Source organism: Haliotis asinina, chromosome 2, assembly GCF_037392515.1.
Source record: "Haliotis asinina isolate JCU_RB_2024 chromosome 2, JCU_Hal_asi_v2, whole genome shotgun sequence".
In the NCBI taxonomy this organism is placed as follows: domain Eukaryota; kingdom Metazoa; phylum Mollusca; class Gastropoda; order Lepetellida; family Haliotidae; genus Haliotis; species Haliotis asinina.
The window spans coordinates 56,542,788-56,567,109 of NC_090281.1; the positions used below are offsets into that span (position 1 = coordinate 56,542,788).

A 24,322-nucleotide genomic window follows, 5' to 3' on the forward strand; every position below is an offset into this window, starting at 1 on the left:
TGAAAATGGATTGATGTAATTAATTACAGTCACTTAACAATGGTTAATCTCGGCTGTATTGTCGCGTACATCGCCGGGGGCAAGGGCTATTTGCGAGTTGTATGCACCTATCATTTTCTTTGAAGCTGTGACTCAAATTTAATTTCCTTGCCGAAAATCTGGAATCGACATAGAAGTGACGACCATCTTCATTGGGATTTCGAGTTGAAGGTTATTTTCCCACCGCTTTATGATAAGAGTGTCAGAATCGAGTAATGATAAGACACTGTATATTTCAAGTTTGGAAACAAATTATTTTTTGTCATGATCTACATTTTTGATAAGTGTAACGTGTTTATCGCACCAGAATACACGTGTATCATGTCAGGAAGAGCCAGCAAAACTTATTAAGCGTGTAATGACTGCAGTTCAGATGTGTTTCACGAGCGTTTGCACTGCTTGGCCTCAATTTGAAAGGTAATCATTAAATTTAAATCCCCGTATCGTCTGCTATTACCGTCGTCTGCTCACCGGCCGGGATGTCTGGTGGATTTTGGCGCGTACAAGCCAAGCTCGTGAGTGACGCTCGCGCATGCCCGAGTCTCATCTCGCACGAGGTGACAGAGACAACAGTTTGCTATTGTCCCTCCCCCACCCCCTGTTACATGCACCTCTTCCTGTTACCCATCGCCCCCCATCCCCGTTACTGCGCGGCCTAACTTGCCGATATGCCCCCTCAGGCAAGCTATTCTTCTGTGACATTACATCGACATCCCACCCCGAGAATAGCGCAGTCAGTTATCAAACCATGATAGGCTTGGCCCAATTACCACTTTGTCGAGGTTGTAACACGAAATCCGCGTCTTGAGGGATATTTTCACAGCCCCATAGGAGTGAAAACACACTCGAGTTGAAGTCAACACGCGATCAGTGACTGAACAGAATAAATTTGATCAGAGCGACCCGAGATTTGCTCGGAGAAATCTGATAGAACAACTGCAGTGGAGTCAGGAACTCCGACAGCCTATCACCCCTCTCCACTCACTTGGACTCGCCCCGCATCAGTAAGCGTGTCGTGAAATATCATTCCGCTTAGTGTAAGCATTGTATCAAGGCTTCAGTGTTGTTGTGAGGTGTATGTGGGACATCAGTGTACCCGAGCTGTGCTGTGAGAGTCTGACAGTGGTGACAGTGTGCAGTATCCCCTCCCCAAACGACTAGGAGTACATGAGGAAAGGGGAGAGGACTCGGCGTTCATGTCGTGACTTCCATTGTCCTGCTGACTGGGATCGACCGAGTTTAACTAGTGATCCAGCGCCCGTCAGACTGGCCGCGACTACCCCACTGAGCAGTCACAGGGAGGCATGGGGGATTACTCGGCCCCCAAAAGACGAGATGTCGTAGACCGTCTCCGTAGGCGTCTAGAACACTATCGGCAACACCAGCTGGGGCGACACCGGCGTTTCAACGAGGGATACTCCGGACTTTATGAGGAACACCGACAGCAAACACAACTCCTGCACCATCGCTGGTTGGAAAGTAAGGCCAAGAAGGCCGCGAAACAGTCCAAAGTCAAACAAGACAGCAGCACTCAGGGCGACCATCGCAACCTTGTAGTGACGGTAAGTTTTGTTTTTACCGGAAGGCAGACGTAGTGAGCAAAGTGGACGCTCCGCGGTACATTGGGTCATGCCAGTGGGAGGGTGAAAACAACCTGCCCTCCCCCATCACAGGTCCTCGCGCCAGCTAGCATACCACCAAAATAATGTGTGTCGAGTCTCCGCTGTGTACATTAGATCGCTCTTGTGCTAACCTGTATCCATGCGCGTTTATTTACATTTTCATCCAATGTGCCTGTCTCGACCTTCCCAAGACCGTTTCAAAGTTTGAGCGCTCACCGTAAAATCACTGACGAGGGAGATTGGTGTAGTGCGACTAGCTAGGCGCATTCCCACGCTAGCCGAGCGAGCGGCTACACATAAACAACAAAGATATTACGCTGAATGTCGACTGCTCTGACTCAACCAGGCTGGGAAAATCGCTTGCTGAATGCACTGTACATAATACCTATACCCGTGATTGGCCGTACTCGGGACAAGCTGCCATTAAGAGGCGGGCCATGGGGTGGTGGTTATTACCCGTTGTTCGCAACCCCAAACACTGTGGGCGATCATCCCACTGAGAAGTTTCACTCTCACGTCTTTCCCAGCTTGCAAGTCGACCGACTTCTATAGGTGTGTGTATGATATTTACTTTGTCAATAGAGTACCGCCCTGCCCCTCGTATGGGTGAATGTTGACGATGAAGTGCTCCTTGTTGATATACTTCATGAAGGTATTCACAATACTTACATGACCTGTGGGAGGTTACACTTACGTCCTGAATGTGACGAGATCTGTAACTTTTGTAAGTGCATTACATTGGCAAAATAGCTTACGAAACATTCAATCGCCCGTCATTGAATTAGCTGTTGACCCAACACCGTCCCACAAAATAATCTTAGCGCTAAGGTGATCATGACCCCCACACTTTAACACAGACTTATGACAGTAGTAGCATTAAGTCTGTAGCGAAAGGTCTGACAGATTAAGGATTATGTCAGGAAGGACTGCTATGGATAATGCCAGATTATCATGGTTGATATTAATGTTAACAGTTTGACAGTGCTAGAATATGTGGTGTGCTAGGCTTGCCATTTACAGGAATCGTGATTAATGACATAGTGTTGATAATAACCTACCAACACCAGTTGTAAGTCATGTATGTGATCTCACCAAGCTGACCATCTGGACGTTTTGACACAATACATGAGGACTACTACATGGAAGCTTCAGTCTGTATATATCTGCATACAATCTTTGTCTTCTTAGTTAATTGGGAAGAAGGTGGGTAGTATAGGGTGTTATTGAATCCATGGAGTGTGATGTCTTTTTACAGTGTGGATGTTTTGAAGTGGGCAGAGGTGATATAAGGTGTGAACCTTGTAAGAATGTTGCGTGACAATTTTTGGTGTGACAATGTTTGACAATATCATTTTGTGAGAATATTGTGTGACTCTGATGTATAGTGTGAGAATTTTGTGACGTTTCATAGTGTCTTCATGTTGTGTGACAGTGTCATGATGTGGGAATGATGACAATGTTATATTGTGAAAATGTGACAGTGTAGTGTGAGAATGGGTAGGGTGTTGTACAGTGTGCATATGTTGTGAGATAACCTCATTTAGTGTGAAATTGTGTGACAAAATTGTATCTTGTGACTTTGTTGTATAATGGGGCTGTGATGATGGTGTGAAGCATTGAAATGAGAGCCTGAAGATGGTGAAAGAATTAGGTGAGGGGATTCTGTAGTGTGTGACTTTGATGCTGTACCTAGCATATTCTGCTATGTGAATGTCTCCTTCACATGTGAGAATGAACATCTTTGTGGATACAGTTTTCTTTACACTGACACTGGTTGAAAATGTTTATAGCCTTATATGGAATAGTGTGAGGACATTATATGGTGTGTCAGTGTTGTGTGAGGACTTTGTATAGTGTGACAGTGTTGTATAGGGTGAGGACATTGTATAGTGTGATGTATTGGGACATTGTGTAGTGTGACAGTGTTGTACAGTGTGAGGACTTTGTATAGTGTGACAGTGTTGTATAGGGTGAGGACATTGTATAGTGTGATGTAGTATTGGGACATTGTGTAGTGTGACAGTGTTGTACATTGTGAGGACGTTATATAGTGTGACGGTGTTGTATAGTGAGGACTTATGTATAACATGATGTAGTATTGGGACATTGTATTGTGAGTCATTGTTGTGTACTATGAGAATTGTGTGACACTGTTGTGAAGGCTGAAGACATCATGAAGTCAGACTGTGTTATGTAGTCTGACCGCATCATGACTAGTGATACTAGTGTAAAGTGAGGACTTGTATGGTGTGAGTGTGACAGTGTTATATAGTGTGAGGACATTGTAATTTGTATGTTGTTGGGTTGCATGGGGACAGTGTATAGTGTGAGGACATTGTGAAATGTGACAGTGTTGTGCAGTGTGAGGACATTGTGAAGTGTGACAGTGTTATGTTGTGCGAGGACATGAAGACTTGATTGTGTTGTGCCTTGCAATAATGAGTTTTGGGCCACTGTGCAGTGTTTCCTGTAGTAGTATGCTGTTTGATGATGACAGTGTTGTGTGCGAATGGTGTTGTGTGATGTTTTAATGACATACTGTGAGAAAACAGTAAGCTGTGAGAGAGTGTTTGTTGTGTTTGTATTAATTTGCTTGAGTGTTTTTCTTGGATGAGAATAATTCATTGTCATTTGTGCCGTGAAGCATGGAACTGTGTGTAGCAGGACCTGTATGCTGTGTTCTTGGGAAATAGGTGGGTGTAGGTAGTTATCTGAAGGTTGTTTTAGGTTGAAGGTTATTGTAGGGTGAATGGTATTGTAGGTTATTGTTTGTTATAGGTTATTGTAGGTTGTGGCCTTGTGTCAAACAGACATTTCCAAACAACATCAACCATTTACCCCATTAAATGGGATGGGTGTACTTGACCCCTGTACACTAACGGTATTTTTCTGTATACAATGTACCGGTAGCAATGCCAAGTCTGGCTGACCTGAGTTTCAGTTACAGTTTCAAAACCAGTGCATGGTGCACACCTTTGCCCTTCTTAATGTAAATATACATATGGAAATTAATTAAGCAACACCAAATTCAAAGACACATAAAAACTTAACAAAGTTTAACGAAGTAATTTTGATGATTGATTATTCAATTTTGATGTATTGACATACAGCATGAGCTTTTCATGGGTTGATATGACGCGCGTGAAGCTTGCACAGCGCACGTGCATTGCTTTAACCTCAACTTTCGAAAAATGCACTTTTTCCCTGGGGTGTTTACAAGCGCAGGTTGTCGATTGCATTCGGTTTTTCATTCATTTCAATGTCATGGCACGTAGGAAATTATCAGAGGCCACTCGTTGGCAAATAATCGGCATGAGGAATGCTGGTATGTCTCTAAGACAAATCGGGACTCAAATCGGACGACATCATTCCATAATTTCAAAACTTTTGAAAAAATACCGGGCCACTAATGAAGTTAAAGACCTGCCTAGACCAGGAAGACCCAGGAAGACCACAGTCCGGGAGGACAGAGCTTTACTGAGACTTGTACGGCGCAGGTCCTTCGACTCGAGCTCTCGGTTGAGACAGGAGTGGCTTCCAGGGAGACCCATCTCGAACAGGACTGTTCGGAATCGTCTGAAAGCTGCAGGATACCGGGCAAGGAGGCCAATCAAGCGGCCCAGACTGTCTCCAGCCCATAAGGCAGCCCGACTGGCCTGGTGTAATGACCGTTTGCACTGGAACATTGCCTCTTGGAGGAAGGTCCATTTCTCAGATGAGAGCCGGTTCTTGCTGCACATGGTGGACGGTCGTACTCGGGTCTGGAGGCAGAGGAACACAGCAATGGCTCCACGGAACATCCAGGAGACTGTGGCCTTTGGGGGAGGTTCCGTTATGGTATGGGGGTGCATTTCCATGAACTGCAAGTTGGATATCATTACCATCCGTGGCAACCTTAACGGTGTTCGTTACCAACAGGAGGTTCTTGACAGGGCTGTGGTACCTCATTTTGAGAACCATCCTCTGGCAACGAGACCCATATTTATGGACGACAATGCTAGACCTCACAGGGCGCATGCTGTAAATGATTTTTTGCGGCAAAATGCAATTGACAGAATTCCATGGCCTGCCATGAGCCCTGACCTCAACCCCATTGAACATTTGTGGGACTTTATTGGCCGTCGTGTGAGGCAGAGAGACCCACCAGTCCATAATCTCAACGAATTGACGGCTGCCCTGCATGAGGAGTGGAACAGGATCCCCCAGAATCAGATCCGGAGACTCATCCAAGGAATGAGGAGGCGTCTGGAATCGGTGGTGCGTGCGCAGGGAGGACACACTAGATATTGATGAAAGTCGGTGTGCAGACTCTCAGATGACTGTTCTTTCTTTCCATGTGACATTTGTGTTAATACACCTGACAACAACGTCTGTGGATGAATAGTAAATTGTGTCCATTTTTTCATGAATTTAAGACAGTTTTAAGAATTTGGATTTCGTTGCAATAAAGCAAAGTCTTGATACTTTTTCCCTTTAAGTTGTTTGTCAGAGATCGTCTGTTGAATAAAAAAGTGTCAAACTATATCAACCCGGCATATTTTGATTGTCAGAACACTTCAAAGTTGCTCCAATAGAAAAAATTGGGGTGTTGCTTGATTAATTTCCAGGTGTATATATTAATTTTGACTATTGGCTGTTCCAGTGAGCCAGCCATGAGGCTCCTTAAAAGGTGCTGTGACGGATGTTGATGTTGAGTACCATGTATATTTTCTTTAGGCAGGTCGTTCTTGCTGAGAAGAATCTCTGGGTAGTTCGTTTTTTGTTGTAAAGGATCTTCAGGCAGTGCCTTCTCGGTGGAAATGATCTTCGTGTAGTAATTTCTCCCAGGAAGGGGTCTTTTGTTAGTTCTATAGAGTGAATGGGTGTTGTGCTTGACATTCGATTGGTTAAAACACCTACTTTGAACTACTCTACAATATAACACAATCACCAAAGGACACATGACGAAGTCCATGTTACCCTGGATACAAGGCAATGCATTGGTCAGGGGTTATGCCAAAGAGAGAATGGTTTTGAGATCCTGACCACGAGTAAACAGCTTAATCTGCAGGAATGCGAGAGTGAGTTTCATCAGTAATACATAGTGGTTTGTCAGAAAACCCCGAGGTAATTTCTGTCATGGACGATTATAAAGACAGTTACGTATGACCCACGCCAATCAAGTGTAATTGGAGGGTTTCGAACCTATCAGCGCTGGTTTCTGGCAAAGACTAAAGACATTTTCGACAGCCTCGTTTCCCAAACAAACACAACCCTGACGACAGGTTTAAGTGTTGAATGGGTTATATTTCGGTCATTATCTTGATGTAGCTTCACTGCATGTCATTGATGGTGAAGTGAAATGAAGTTTCATTGTAGAGCCAAATGACCTGAAAAAGTTTCCCCGGAATCGAACTGATCATGTCAGACGATGTAAAGGTGTTGGGCATTATCTCTTGGTAAATGGCTTTCGGCATGTTAGTCCTCGTATCAAACCTTCCACCGGAAGTCCCGACGAGTTCCCAAGAATGTTGTCGTGACTTCTTCAGTGCAGGTACCGACAATAATGACACCATTGGCACATGGCATGGCTCACTTTACACCAGCTTTAATTCTACTCATCCAAATGACAGTTATTCAGGGTTAATTGAGTAAACCCGCCAAGATCAATGCACGCTGAAACGATCGTCTCAAGGCTGTCATAAAATATTACTCTTAGCCCTTTTCTCGAGCGATATATACGACACTTTGTTGACGCCATTATTTCAGATCAATGGATATCATCGGGCTGGTTTGGAAACCTCCACTGATACGGGTTAGCCGCCGGCTTCCCAAGGCTGACAGTTACGGTGGAAATCGAGTCATTAACGGTGACTTAATACAGCGATCCATTAATACAGGAGGTATCATATTTAAAACAGCAAAACCTACACTACACAGGTAGATTAATGGACGTTATATTTGATTAAGAGGAAACAAGGGCCAAATGCCTGGGGGCTGTTATTCCGGTTTGGACGTGTAGTTTCAGTATCATTTGATAATTTGTCTTCATGTAATTATAATACTAATGTCTAATGAGGTGAGGGTTATCAACTTTGAGAGAGCAGATTCTAAGTGGAAAGGTGTTGGATCAATCTTGCAACGAATCAAAACTGGCAACCAAACACGCTAAAACTGCCATACTTCCGTCTGAAGATCTTATTCACATCAAGATGGGAATTAGAGAGCTCGGCTACAGCCAATAAGTGAGAGTGAGTGACTGAGTGTAATTTAATGCCGCTTTTAGCATTATCATGGCGTGAGACATCAGAAATGGACTTCACGCAGTGCACTCGTGTGGGGAATCGAACTCGAGTCTTCGGCGTGACAAGCGAACCTTTATCCACTAGGTTACCCCATTGTTTAAAGACCCGTGGGGATACAACATATAACCTGCACTAGCTAATACCTTCTACCAAACACATTCTTGTTTTCAGCGCCCAATAAACGACGCCTACAAGAGAGGGTTAAGGCGATGTGTAATTCCACCTGTAAGTGAACGATAAAGCGACTGACGTGGTCAGATTCATGTAGATGTCAAAGTATCCAACATAGAAAATCAGCTCGCGTGTTAGTTTTGACGATGTTGTTCTTGATGTTGTTACAACAAAGCGACGTCAAGTTGTCATTACGTCGGGTCACAGAACGTTTATGTAGATGTTACAACGACTGTGGTTATACCATCTAGCTGGGTATTGTATTCATGAGAATTTTGGGTCATGTTCTGTTTTTTTAAAAGACAACATCCAAACAGTAGGTTATGTCGATAGTGGAGACGATGTGACGGTTGCACGTTGAAGTCAAGGTCCATGTTATTGACGTAGAGATGGGCTGACCTATAGGAGAGACTTGGGTATGGTTGGCTACACATTGAAGTTAAGGTCCATGTTATTTACGTAAAGATGGGTTTACATATAGGAGAGATTGACGAGTTGGAAGTGTTTGGCTACACATTGAAGTCAAGGTCCATGTTGCTGAAGATGGGTTGTCATATTGAAGAGACTGGTAACTTTGTTGGTTACATACAGAAGTCAGCGTCAGTTATTGCCATACAGATCGGTTGTCGTACCGGGAGGACTGGCTGGTTACTCATTACTGTGAACGTCTTTCTTGGTATTTAAGTGACGATGGGTCGCGGTAAGGAAGGACTGTGATGGTATGTTAGGTTCCAGGTATTCAATAAGTATAATTGCTTCCCCAGGTAGAGAATACTCTCGTCTGCGACTCTACTTACGCATGTCGTCCCTGTCCTGTGTAAGCACACCGTTGTTGATGTTCCTGCCTTACTTCGGCATGTTCATCGCACCATACGATCGCCTCGTTATCATAGTAAACATACAGTAGGTATGGCGCTGCACTACTTAAGAGAAACACTCCCCGGAGATGATGAACCAGGTATGATACATAGCTGCACTGGATTACCCGTTTTCCGGAACGCCGTACTTGAATACTTACATTGGGCAGTGCTCTTTTCCCACGTCCTTGAAAAAATCGAAATCAGTTCGAGTGATGTTCATTTGGACATTGGGTATTGTAGACGTATAGACGTTGGAGGTGTATTTCTTAAAATTTTAACTTTCAATTTTGCAAAGTTTCGATTGCTCCGTACAATCTACGCCTAGTTCTACTTTCAAAGTTTTGGATGCACAGCAGTGGTAACGTTAATGGTAATATTTTTCTGAAAGTATATTCCATTTATTTTATTCCAAACATTTTGATCTGTATTTTCATGTCCCAGTGAGTTGATTTGATGATATTAAGAGAAAAAACTGTATTTTATTTGTATAAATTTGGTTCTTAGTGTAATTAGTCAGTTGTTCTCTTTAGCCCTTTGGAATTTTAAAAACAGTTTCCTATCAATCCCTTTAGATAAATTTACAGGGATTTCATCGTAAAATCGTAAAAATAAGTAAAATGTTTAAGCACGTTAGAAAATAGCATTGTGCGTAATGACAACTTTTACTCAGTGACGGTTAGGTAGGCGTGTGGCGCTCTGCAGTCAACTATTCGACAGTTGTGAATGGCATTGTGCGTAATGACAATTTTTACTTACTGACGGTAAGGTATGCGTGTGGCGTTCTGCAGTCAACAATTCGACAGTTAACGCTCACGAATGTCCATTAACGACACCTGTTCTTGAGGTATAATGACAAATTATGAAACACATGAAGCTATTTCGTCACATCTGAGCCTGTGGGATGCATGGCGCAATCTCTAAGCTTAGGTATTAAGCAGGCAGTATGCTAATTACGGAAGTGTCTCTGTTGTACCGAGAGCCGGGGACCCCTCAGTGAGTTCACTTCCTCACCCCGGCGTGTGTGGAGCGTCGTTGGTGTGTGCGCCCCAGCCCCCTCCCCTCCCCCTCTCTCCTCGACGTCGGTTTCTGACCCCGGGACTACCCACTTGTTGCTGTCGCAGGTTTCCTCTACACAACAGAAAACAAAGCGCGCGGTCTCAGTAATAGTGGAATCAAATTCCGCCTAAATGTGTAAACTAATGATAGAGCCTGGTGGTTGAGTCGTTACTTGCTCGTGTGATTCGCGTTTGGAGATAACTGTTGCTACAGCTAGCGTAAGTGTTACATGTGTTGAACACGATAAGTTTGTTATGCAGTCGGATGAAGGGCTACTTGCAGTAAAACGTATGGTTTTGTGTACCCATAACTCCCTGCATCAACACCATAGTCGGATGGCGAAAGATAACCCTTCCACATCTGATCAGGTTTACAGAGAGGATTTAATTACGTCTGAGTCGCTTCGGATGAAAATGTTAAGATGAAAGCGTTTATGTTAGTCAGTTGAAAGGCAATAATAAATGCACATATACTTTAATTTTTATGGATTTATAGTCGGACAACGGTAACTTACATTGTAAAGTGTGACGTGTTGTTAGTGGGAACTCGTCACGGTTTAATTGCATGGCGGTCTGTCTGAAGCATGCACGCACGGACAAGTAGGAACAATGGCAGTCGGGGATTGAGAACAAGCCAATCTTTCACCAGGAAACGAAGGGTGAATGAAGTGGACTTGCTCCCCCTTCCCGCTCCTCCCGTGCAGTTGACGCCGTGTAAGGTGACCCTCAAGCTCACTGACGTGGTCGCAGCCGAGTCACGCAATTCCGATATCACAATCAGCGTTAAGAAAGAACTAGTTGTGGGGCTGGTAAACGCTTTGAGCAGGTGCCCCATCTGTCCGTGGTGTTCGTTAATAACGCGTGAGGCTTGAGCAAAGATGTGGAGAGATCAGGCGGTTAAATAAACATTTGACCTGCAAAACTCCACTTTAAATGCGCATTAGCAAACAAATGTGTATCGTTTACTAACGTTTGATGCGATTACCTGTTGCGTAAACGTGGATGTTTCGAAGAGCTACAATCATAGATGAGATTTCCTTTCGATATGATACAATTAATTACATGTGGACGTGCGCAAGACAGGAAGTGGGAGTCATTTAGCTTCTGGTATTACTAGCAATTTATTTTGTTTCAAATGGCGTATTAGATGCACTGTGTAAAATAAGTATCACCTTTACCATGCCGGATTCAGAAGATCGATCCACGCAGCTGGCACCTATTCACCCGGCATCTCCTGGAAGATATGACAGACCCCACCGCCACCCACTTCACCCCCTGCTGTAAATTTGATAATGTGGTATCATGGCAATCCGACCTTGTTCGTCAGCTTGATTTCAACCACCAGCCGTTGACCATGTACTTTTTTCACTAACTACCCATGAAGTTTATGTTGTTAACTTGGCCTATGAAAACATGAAACCCGCACAGAAACGCATCTGTGTCCAGTACAGATGCACATTTTCTGGCTACTTACGCTTAGTTTGGTCAAACTGCGGGTGGTATACGGTATTTGGGGACGATGGTAGAAGATGGCAGTGTTATCTGTGTCGTGTTGTCTGAGACATGTTAGAGGCCGAATATCGTAGCTTTGAAGTCCAGAACACCCCGATGATATGCCCGAGGGGTTAGGGATTTCCCAACTTTCGGACTTTCTGTCATCCCAAACACTGGTACACCGCGATACATGTAAGCGACTACGGTTTCGTGCCGCTTTAAATTTATACCATTATACCAGGCGTATGACTTCAGGGACACCCGACAGAACCCGAGTTTGCGTCCTCACGGGCGAATGTTGTAACCACTAGGCTACCGTACTGCTAATATTATTGAAATATTGGTCAAAGTGACATATACCCCAACTCAGTCACGGTCATAGTGAGAACTGCGTTATTGAACTTCCCCAACGAACATACCCCCGCACCTCACATGAACATGGAAATGTGGCTGAATGACGTATGGCAGATGGGGTGAGAGCCACACTGCAGAACTAGTCGGTCACACGTGTCCAGTGTTTAATAAACATGCAACTGATGCTTGCTTACATTACGTCAGATTGAGTTTTGAAGACATCTCACGTTTTCTAGGCGGCCACAACAAGAAGAACACCATCATTGGATAAAACTAATACCACGACTGATAAATCAAGCAAAAACAATATATTTACTCAAATAAATCTCGCTCGAAAGAAGCAAATGTTGATAAAGTGACGCTTTAAGTAAAAATGTGAAAACTAAACGAAGATATAAACAGCAAAAGGCCGAGTTCACGCAACTGGATCTAAATCTCGCTGAATCTCGGACGAGTTGTGTATGTCTTCGTCATGTTCGGTACATCTCGGCGACGGTCCTGCATTTTTTAACTCCGTGGAAAACAAGATATTATAATTACTTGATTTTAAGTTTTGACCTTTACGGTGAATGAATAACCTTTGATCCTTTTTCTTGGGCTAATAGACTATGACAGATTGAGAATCATTCTCACTTGCCATAACCGAGGGTCACGGTTCTGCATGTGATACCTTAAAGTTAAACACTCAGTGGTTGTAGCGTTGTGGGAAAGTTATTGAAAGCAACAGCGATGCGTTGCTGGTCGATCAAACATCCTTATCTTAACTTTAAGACAAATGGTCAGTTTTGTTCGCTTTGAACTGCAGACAGTTGGTGGATTCCCTAGATGTGCAGTGACATAAAGAACATTTCGTTCAAAAACCCAACTATTTTATTGTTCAATTTGCTGCGATTTGCAACCACACCTAAAGAACTAAGTCTGTAATTATTTTATCAGGTTTAAGAGGTATTGCACCTGTCTCTTAATTATTACACCTTGGGTCGAATTGTCATACACTTAATGGTGGGGTAGCCTTGTGGTTAAGGTGTTCGTCGTCACACTGAAGACCCCGGTCGGGTTCCATTGTCCATATCGGTAAATGGTTGAATGTCTGATGTCCCCGTCGTTATATTGCTGGATTATTGCTATAAGCTACGTCAAAAACATACTCACTCACTACACACTTTGCAGTTGTAATTAAATTGAGTCAGTTGTGAGCCAACACCTCGTGGGGTCTCCGCGTTGCTGGAGGACATTGACCTCAGGGTTCGCTGGTTACACATTTGTGGGATATCAACGTGGAAAGTAATAGCATCGTCCGCAGTGCAAGGAGCTTCTACAACAATCAGAGACGGAGTCTTGTCACGCTCCTGAACACAAATATGAGCGGAGCCGTGTCGGCGATGCCGCGGAGTTTTGATTGACTGATCAGCTCGCTCACGGGCCGTCTTCGAGGGATGCAACGTTAATTATTAACGGAAAATATGATTCATGTATATGTAACGACATGGTATTGCGGACAGCTACATAGCTAAGCAAGCCAGGTGGTCACCACGCCGACTGGTTAATCATTCATAAAGCGTACCTACAAGAACGGTGTGGGGTGGGTTTTTGAACAGATCAGAATAAACAGGTGGTAAATATTTGATAACGAGTAGTGTAGGTTTACGTTCATAGTGCTGGACGGTTATGAAGGTATGTCTTTGATGACGGTGGATTTGGTTGGGTGTGTTGGTTGAAACGGAGTCCCCGGATTGGTTAAGGGAAATCTGACTTTAGAAAACATTTAGCGTCTCATTTGATTTGATATCATATAATGCATGAAATTGTCCTTAGGAGACATGGTTTGGGACTCGAGTCGGAGGCGCGGTGCCAGGTAATGTATGGACAGTATATATGTGCTGCACTTGTGATACAGCTGGTCTGATTACACCAAGCGACCTTATTTCGTCTACTCCAAGACTATTTCTTTGCACCCCACTGTGAATTTGGTCTGGAGATTCTGAAAATGGCGTATATGTTTTCTCACTCGCGAACTCTACATTAACGCTCGTCCACAGCCCGAACTCCTGTTGTGAAGGTTCAAATATTGGTAGAATTATGGCAAAGATCTGAGAGCAGGGTTATGCCATACTCACTCACTAGCTAACTGTTCAATGATGATTTTCTCTTGCACTAGAATAGCGCGTTTACACATAATTTTGACAGAAACGAAAACATCCTTTTTAATTGGAAAGGAGCCCCGGTTAGATAGGAGATTCAGAACTTAGTGAAATCTATATTTGCTTCATTTGGGGCTTAATAATCGTAGAAAGGGAAGAGCGGAAGGGGAAGCAAGGGGCCAGTGACCTCGAGACAATATTTAATGTACACGTGTGGCTCATACGCCATGGGTCAACTACTAGAGACTGGGGACCCCCCTGTCTCCTCTCACTCAAACCGAACAGTGACTACTGTGGACTGGTTCGATTCCCCACATGGGTAGATACAGAGCTCATTTTTGGCATCTCCCTGCCCTGATGTTGGTGTCTAGGAGGTCGTGTGATTGGGATTCTGCTTAGAGAATGCTTGTTATTACCCTGCCTGACACTGTATCAAGGGGAGAGAACCGGGACTGGTCACAGAGCGGGAGAGAACATGTGTTTCGAGGTTTCTCTGCAGTAGTCTTGAACGCAAAACATACCCCTTCATCCTTTCTCATGTCGTCTTCAGCGCGTAGCGAAACCCGATTTCACATGAACGTAATAGCGCAATGATGAAAGCAGCGTATGACAATACTCGTGGGCGCACTTTCAGCGTTACGGAATGTAGTTTCTGTTAAATACTCGAAACTTAATTTTGCGGTGATTTAACATGATTTCTTCGAGATTACTACTAGCATTCTCCTTCTTATCTCCCTGACGTGATTTTTCATCTGTGATAAGAGACGAACTTAATGATTGTAATGCATATTATGTTCAGTGCACAATAGGTGTATTTTTATGACTTATTTTATATGTTTTATTTTAAAAGCATAATGCTATGGATGTCATTCAGATAACTATCAGTAAAGATACGTTTTTACTCTCACATCTCTTACGATTTAGTGTGTTTCATAAATATTGCTTTGCAGTTAATCGGAATAATCTGTTTTATCTGCGCGCAGACTGTTTATGTCGTCGACGTATTTCACACCCAGTATCTGGGTCGCTTCTTATCAAAAGGAGCGAGTATTTGTAGCGTTTATTTGCAGACTTGGAACATATGATACTAGAGATTGTCAATTATAGTATTAACTCGCGAGTGTACATTGCAGGATTAGTTCTAGCGGGGAACAGTGATAAATTGCAGTAATTTCTTCGTCCGCACCGTGTACCTTAGTTGGGGAAGAGCGATCACTCTGTCCCCTATTATAAGCCATTGTCCCCCGACTGCTCACGTCAGCTGAGAGGGACTTCACTCTGATTAGCAATTTTATTGAACGATTTCAGACTAAGCAGGCCCGTCTTCGTTAATATCGGCTCTTCCCTGAAACGTGGTCGGTGCTTGCTTATTCATGAGAAGTGGTCGCTTTTAACTGTTAGTGCCTTGCAGATTTATTGACAGAGAGACGAAATGGGATGAGCTATTGTGTACTCTAATCTTCTCGCCCAATCTTATTGTTTTCAACTGTATGTCAAACTGTTTTTTCCTATATTTCAGAAAAAACTGAAGCAGAAAATCGACGGCACTGCTTCCGAGCCTAACCCAGCAGAGAGCGCGTACAACTTTGACGAACAGGAATCCCCTGTGAACAAAGGTAGTGCTGGTGGAAATTCGTGCATTGACAACAACCAACTACCCCATTTGTCAGTGAAGATTGTCCAACAGATCAAATCCCGACCAGAGAATACTCAGACAATCCACACAAACGTTACTGTCAGTACCAAGACTTACAGTTCCGCGGCTGATTCCCCCAAACCCAGTGTCAGTAGCATCCATACAAGTGTTGAGTGTAAACAGGAACCCCCTGAAGACACCCACGGACATAGTCACACTGACAATCAGTCAGGACAGGCTTCGCAGGATAGAATCTTTGACGATGTAGAGGAGCTTCAGAATATCCTTGACACTTTGGAGAAAGAGGAGGGTGTAATACCTCCAGAAATAATAAAGGAACTTGATAAATTTGATGAGATATATGGCAATGTGAAAGAACAATGTGAATCCCAGGCTGACATGTTCGGTCCTACTATTCAGTCTCCTGGTCTTTCGAAACCCTTCCCTGAGCCGGGAAGTGGTTTGAATATGTATGACTCAAATAGTGTTGTTCCTCCACCTTTGAGGAATCCATCTATGTCTAGCATGTCTGAGGGTACTGGACCCGCTGCAGAGACTCTCAAACAAATGGCAGCCCATCACCAGAACCAGTCTCACAGTCCAGGTTACCCAATGAAATCACCCTCTATCGACCCTTACAGTGACCCCAACTACCAAAGGGGTAATGGCTTTGTGAATTTCCAGCAGCATCAGGGGTATTCTCCGTTGCAACAGCAACAACAACAGCAACAGCAGGGACAGTCCCAACAGGCGGGGAACTTCCCTTTTCCTCCCCAGTCACATATGACGGAAACTCAGTCTTCTCAATATCCGCAACACATACAGAACAAGGAAATGTTGACGTACGGGGGAACCAAACCTTTAACGCATTTCTCGGACCACGGCAATGGGCAACAGCCACAGCAACCGTCCTCCCTTCAGCAACTTCAAAACCAAGTGCGAACTCACTTTAACCAGTCGCCCAACCCGCAGATGCAGATCACTCAGACGCAACACATGCAAGTGTCACATGGTCAGCATCATATGCAGCTGTCGCAGACGCAGCAGCTACAGATGCAGCAGCCACCGCAACAGATCTCCCTTACGCAGCAGCAATCTTTCATGATGACACCGCATCCACCGCAGAGCCAGCAGCAGCAACCACCGCAGATGATGACGGAACAGATGAACATGCAGCAGATGGAGAAGATGCGAGAGCAGAGGCTGCATCTGATTGAACAGCAGCAATCTCAACAGACTGGGCAGATACCAGCCCAGTATATGAATCGTCCGCCTCCAGAGTATAAAGTTCCCCCAGTGTCAACTCCTCACATGCATCCAAACGCTAGTGGTCAGTTTGGCAGCTCTGGTACGGGAGGGGGCCCTAATCCCCTGAGAACGATGCAAAACATGGTGAATCAAACTGCCTATGGTGCAGTAAAGAGTGAAGTGACGTCATCTCAGACTCAAAATGGCATGATGCAGGCTGCTCACCTATCTGCCATACAGTCCATGCAGTCTAGTACGGTGACAGGGGGAGGAGGGGGACCTTCCCGGACTGGACCTATGGGGCAGATGCAACGGCCCCAGTACCAGGCAGGAAATGGTCCCACTCCTCCCCAGGCCGCTTCGAGGGCACAGTCAACATCAACTTTTACCAGTGCAATAATGCGCAATCAGAGACCTCCAAATGTGAATGTGGGGCCTGATGGCCTGAATATTTCCCAGCCAAGAAGTGCAGAGTGGCCGCGGCCGATGATGCCAGGAACGCGACATCCGGGACAGGCCACTATGACTCAGGCTGCCGCTATGTCTGCGTCGGGCATGATACAGTACGGACCCTATCCAAACAGTGGTGGCCCTAGCCAAGCTGGCATGATGCAACAGCAACAGCAGAGGCCACAGATGAACTCTATGCCGCCCAGTCAGGCGGCCATGATGCAAAATGGCAGCCAGGTGTTGATGCAACAGCAAATGGCGCAGAGAGTCACGATGAGGCCAGGCGCTGCCCCAAACTCCCAGACCACTGCCGCGTATAACATGTCGTCGTCGGTGATGTCAGGTGCCGTGCCCGCAGGAGGTGTTCCAACAAGTGCTACCCAAGGACAATCTGGCTATCCTGCCTCCGGGTCCACACAGGACGATTTCATGAATTATTTAGACAATGCTCAGAATACAAGCCCAGATTTCTTCGATAGCATAGTTCAAGGTGACAATTTTAATTTGCTTGACGAAATTCTGGGTAAACAATGATACTTCCTTGCCATGGACAAGAGTTGTATATTTGACACATAGAACTGTGTGTGCGGAAGGATCTGTTCCGGAGCAAACAACGCCAGTCGTCCCACAATGTGTATATGTACATACACGAAATTCACTATTTTGTGATCGCAGAAATCAGCCACGATTGTGAATCCTGAGTGCTGACGTGACTTAGCGACTTGGCACGATGGCGTTAAATGTGATGTTTTCACCGTACGCAAACCTTGCAGGGAGGCCGCATTGTGTCACTCTGGACGATCGTACATGACACCTGCTGTGTTGAGTACATGGTCATCATCATAATCTACCTCGTGTGTGTCTTTCTCCGCTTCGCTGGCCTGACGGGCGGCGGGAGTGGGTCTCGGATATTGTGGATAGTCTTGGGAGTATGGCATCTTGTGCTACGTACATCCTCAGCAACGCAGGACGCAGAGCGACAGGGTCTTGGGAGTAGTGATGTCGCTCTTCTTAGAAGCGATACTTGGACATCTGACTGACGCATTCACGTGCAGCGTGGTATGATGTCGCAGGACTGACTGCGTGAACTGTAGTTCGGGCATCATCTGCACCCGCTTCTGTGTATTTCCGAGGTTTTCAGGGACCATAGCTCGGTAACCATGGTAACAGACACTGCTGACGATCTCAAGATGGCGGATGACGCCATATTGGATTTACTTACTCCAAGTCATTCTGCCGAGGTTAGTTCTTGGCACGGACATCTGTGCTTCACAGTGAACTAGTTTTGTAGCAAATAGTATCTCGAGGACGCTAATACCTTGGACGAGCGGTCCGGAATCAGTAGCTCAAATAGATGACATACATTTTAGATTGGTTTAATCAAATTATTTTTGTATTTGATAAATATATTGACTTATTGCATCCTTATGTCTTGTTGAGATTGAAAATGAATGTGAACTAGCACTATTTCCTCACTCAAACAGTAGTATGGCAATCCATCGCGCTTATACTCGATCGATGTGAGATATTTGCGGTCGTATATCAAAACCTATCGAATTGAACCTTGCCATTTCAATCAGGTGCAGTCGAGCGGTGTAAGCAGGGATCCACAAAATATCAATATCAAATCACACGAAAGCTATAAATATGTCACGCCAATTTCAACCAGGCCTGTTATCCACAACTTTAACAGGGCGCTCTCGTGTTGTAACGCGGGAAGTATACATGTCAAGACTCCACATTAGGCCGGGGACATCCGTGCCTGAAAGTGTTAGCGGGACGTCTCCCTTGAAATACTCACTTGGCATAAGTAGTGAGTATTTGCTGAAACGGTAACGCTGCAATTATTTAATAGAGCCACATCTCACGTTATGATTATTTCCAAATCGACATTAATGGAATTGGTGGAAATAATGCATCAGACATGCCTCGCTGATACAGGTTTCTCTCTTCTGTGTAAACGTACTTTTGACTCTCAGCGTTCGCTATTTATTTCAATATCTTGTTAATTCTTTAATCTGTATTATAGTACACAAGGGATGGGGGAAAGGCGCTATGTAAATTTAGATATATGTTCCAATTAACTAAACTGATATGATCTGAATGTTTTAGTGTTCACGGACGTTGTTCACAACGTTCTCTAGAGGTGCTGCGTCGGGGTGGATGTAGCCGTGTTATCAAATGTTATCTAGAAAAAAATCCTTGAATGTCAGGCCCCGCCAATGGCTCTGATTGTTAGTTTTCATTTATTTGTTCGATTCTCAACAAGACACAATCTCAAGTACCCACATCGCATTATCAGTCGTGTTACCAACATGTATTATCATTCCTGCGAGCCAAGTCTAGCTGCTGTTTCTGTACTGTTTACCTGGCAACTGACAACAACTCCCACACAACACCAGGCGAATTATTCATACCCTGTACACATAATAACCAGTCATAACAATGGCAAAAAGTCAAACATTAGATATTCATCGATTCGTAAAATCTATTTAATGTTTATTTATTAACTCGGGTGTCAAGCTGTTGTTAAATTTGATCCGTAGAGTGATCTATATGGTTTTATTGACAATTTAGCTAATGGGGAACTTTTTTTATCATTTTCAAGGGCTTTTGTCCTTGTAACAAAGCTAGAAGGTCTGTTACTGTGTTTGTGTATCTGAGGGTATAGTAAGGGACGCTTATTCGCGTCTTTATCCCATGCAGGGCACCAAACACCGCTGTTATCGCTTATAGGGGTATCATTTATTAATCAGTATTGAATCACATCTCGCGTGTGCTACTAGCAACCGGGATATGCAGCCCAGGGGAACCCATCCCGCGTCTTACTCCACCAACAGTGGTATGCGCTTCCACCCGCACCACAAGAACAAGCAGCTAGGCTGGTCGCAACCACGCATAGAACGCCTTTGGGCGCCATCATTAGCAAATTGACGCTTGATTTGATTAAATCAAAAGGTACTATATTTCTCGCCACATCTGTTGTTGACCACCAGTATATATCTCCCATGTAAATCCCACCCCCGTCATCCATTTGGACTGACCCTGGCCTGATGAAGGTCAAGGTCACCGGTTCTACAAAGGGTAAACTATAAGTGTAGTCATGTATACATGCGTGTATAGAAAACGACGGTGAAGTACCAGATTACACCACCATGGCAACGACGGGTTTGAGGCTACGCGTAGTCTCGAAACCGGAAGTAATGTACCCCCGACTGACATGTTATGAAAGATGTAGCATTACATATTGGAGTAATCAGCATCTTTGCCCCAAACTCATTACAAACCCCAGAAGATGCGTATCCTCATCCATATCATGGGTCACTGACGTGTGCGACATCGCACGTTCCACTTCACCCAAGTGTCAACGTCATCAACGTGTGAAATATATCTTGCGAATTCAACTCAAATTGGCCCATTTCGTAATTTCTAATTTTAATGTATCCTCCACATCATCAGCAGAAGAAATATTTGACTATTAAAACTTTTTATTTTTTTCAAGTTTCAAGATTTGGAAGCATTCGGTAATGGTGCGTGTCGACCCTGCGTCTTCAGTAGCAGTGTCACCCGTTGAGCTCAGTTCGTTAACTTTCCCCGAACTCGGTCACACCAAATACCCAGCCAAGCGTGTTATTCTGAATTTTATTGATTTGTTTATGCTGCGGTGATGTTCGGTAGGGCCAGTCCTCGTACATTAGACGTGCAGTCCAAAGTGAACGCTGATCTGTCAGCCGTGTGTATACTGTACTCTTAACGACTACCTTCACTCGCTTATCGGCCTCATTCGGCGGCTGACACAACTGACACCGTCTATTGAGAAACTCGCGCCTCAGACAGTCTCGCGTTCGGAATTACACAAGTTCACCTCGCAGATTAATTCGGAGAATGGACTGGACATATTCTAGAAACCAGACAGACGAATTGATTTTTTCGCAAAAAATGTCATTTGGCAGTTCCTCGCTGATTACATTACTCCCTAGGCTAATAAAGTAAGTAATTAGCGAAGCAGGGACGATAATGACTCGACTCTCTCACTTGAATATAAAAACAATTGACTGACTGTCAAAAGGCTGATTTATTTTACTGGTGAGGCAAATTTGTCTAGTGGAGTATGTACGTCAATACAAACCGGAATAGTGTATAGCTCGTGAAGGACAAAGTGAGGGGGGATGGGGGCGTTAGCTTATCTAATGACACTTTCATTTCTGTCGGAAATTGGGTAATTGCCGTCTAAAAACCCAACTACCTTTGCGGTATGATGAGTCATATTAAACCTAGCGCAGGTTTGTGTAAATGTATTTCACATGTAGAAGGTATACAGGGAACCTCACTGAAATGCCACATTGCTGAGGGCGCCATAACGCGGGGCAGATATTACGACTCGGAGAAAAATCCCCGTCCGAGAAGGGAAGGTGGTTGCGGTGAGTGCGTGACGCACTTCATGGCACGAGAACACAGCCCCCGAACACGCATACCATGATCAAGACAAGGTTGTGGGATGCTCTACCATCAACTTCCTTCCCCTGTCCCTTTTCTGTGTCAGAAACACAGAATCGTTTTGGAGGTCAATTTCTGTTATTATGTTTATATATATTATATTATTATATTTTTAATAAGCAGGTCTAGGTGTTTGGATAAGGGACGTGGGAGGGTGCATACTTTGCCCGTCACGAATGGATATAAAACCAAATAGGTTGAAGGTGTAAGGTGTCTGGAGAAGGTTTGTACTGGCACTCCAGTGTGGTGCAGCTCGTGGTTCAAGTCAGACCCGGTAGTTTAAATGCAAGTGCAACCACAACGTTGCTTGTGAAGCACTTACTCTGTCTGTGTAAAATGTGAAAATGGAAATACGTCATATCGAAAGACAAAATATGTTGAGATGTAGGGTTTGACAGGGAGACTGATAGACTGTTAGGTGTCAAACACCCTGTGTTCCGGTTATGTTCATATCACGGGTGCTGAATTTGAAGGACAGTTCGACTGATGACACCCAGCGCGACAGGTACAGCATACGATATAAGACGCCCGGTGTCGGGATAACTGGGTGAGAAGAGTAACCGGTAAGCATTTTTTTAAACCAGGGACTCCTCTGTGGCCTAGCGACCTAGTTGTCACCAAGCTCCCTACCATGTCGCCACGACTGTCCCGCGAGCGAGCGAGCACTGGCAGCAGGGAAGCGCTCACTCTATCTGTGTTTGGCCAAACTGATCGCGCCGGATCAATCAGCCAGAGGTCGGCTCCGAATGACGCCTACAGTGAACTGAGACAATCAGGCGACCTGTCTATTGTCCGTGACACAATTCCTCCGCCTGACGTCACAGGATCGCACCCAGGCGCCTACTCTAACACTAGGCGATAGGAAAGCAGTATGTTTGTGCGAGGAGAATCCTTCTGCGTGCTGCTTCCGGCTATGAGGTCACGGATTGACCCACATGACTTGTTTACATCGATTGTGCTCGCCCGACCCAGTCATGTTGAGCAAAAGTGAAGACGGTCACCAACAATCATTAACTGCCAGTTTCAACTGCACCAGACCGTATCTTAGCCATGTACTATATACGTCGTGTCGAAAACTGTTCCAACAACCGGTCGAGTCTATTAACAAGAGGGGGCCTAGGTCAACCTTAACCCCGGATCGGTATTGAGAGTTGACGTTGATCTTTACAGACTTTCATCGTGGGAATGTCACAATTTGCATATATCTCTAATGATTACACCGTGGTTGGGGAGTTAGGAAAATGTATCCAGGTATACATCATCACCGTAGCCTAAACGTCGGTCAATAAGTACTGCAAATAGTAAGCACATGGTGCTCAGAATGAACTGGTCCGAGTTCGGGCAGGATGGATGGGAGAAGAATTATGCACAAGGCTGGTGACATTTACATGAATTTATCAATTTATGAGAACATATATATTTTACAATTCCATAAAGATATTTTTAAATGACATTAACTACGTAGGTATCTCGCACGGTGGAGTGTGCACCTGTACGCGTGAATCCAACACGTGGGGGATAAGTTACCAGGAAAAGCTAACAGGTATTTTTCCACATTAATTTCGATCATTTTTGAAAGACTTTGAAACTTGTTGAAATGTACTGTCCCACATGTAAGAGTTCAAAAAGAAATACGTCATCGTCTTAGGTGCAACGATTCGTTGAAGAGTTTCCTCCCTTTGGTGATCACCATTTTATCCTCCATGAAGCTATCTAGCAGAAAAACTGAAAAGTTCTTCTTAGTTTCAGAAAATACGAAATAAGTACGCTTCATTGTCCAGGCCAATCACGTAATCTTCAAACTTCCACACATGTCCATACCGGCCAGGCCACCGAGTCTACCCACAAACCCCACCAGTTTTCTTCTTCCCATTCCCACTTTCGTAGCACCATCTATCCCCTTTAACAAAGTGACAACGTCTCTTGTCATGAACATGATCTGTAGCTTGTAATGTCTGTGTAACTCCAAACTCTCCGACCTTGATCAAGTGTTAATGTGAAAACCCGTGTCCATCGAAGTAACCAGGCCTTGGAAGGTTCCTAGTCTGTTATGTAAAGGTATGCCTACCACTCGTTCTGAAATCCCTTGCGTCGCAAAGGGGGATAATATATTCTTTCATCTGACAATATGTTTAAGCCATGAGGGTTTTGCGGAATGCGGATTTTAGAACGGAGATTCCCAACGTTTTTCGGCAATGTCTTGTACCATAGTCACACGATGTCATCACGACCTCCACCTTGCTTCTCCCCACATGTTCATCCTCATGGCGAAAATGCTTCATTTCATGCAGAATTTCATATTTACCAATCAAACTTCAGCCTTGGCGTCGCTAGGCAACGTTTGTCCAGAAGTAATGGTGGGTAGATCAATGGGCTGTCATGGTATCATATTTAAGTTTGTTAAATCGTAAAGTCTGTGTAAGAGTGCTATGATGTGACGTCTACAAATGCATAACGATCCCAAATGGCAA

General features: G+C 44.4%; 1 protein-coding gene across 1 annotated transcript; it reads left to right on the top strand.

The window, feature by feature from the left end:
• The first annotated feature begins 769 nt into the window (after nucleotides 1-769).
• Nucleotides 770-18,776, top strand: LOC137273964 (mastermind-like protein 3). Its single transcript, XM_067806892.1, has 2 exons — nucleotides 770-1,601; nucleotides 15,540-18,776. Exons 1-2 carry the CDS (start codon nucleotides 1,344-1,346, stop codon nucleotides 17,886-17,888), a joined length of 2,607 nt encoding a protein of 868 aa, XP_067662993.1. The 5' UTR covers nucleotides 770-1,343; the 3' UTR covers nucleotides 17,889-18,776.
• The last annotated feature ends 5,546 nt before the right edge of the window (nucleotides 18,777-24,322 follow it).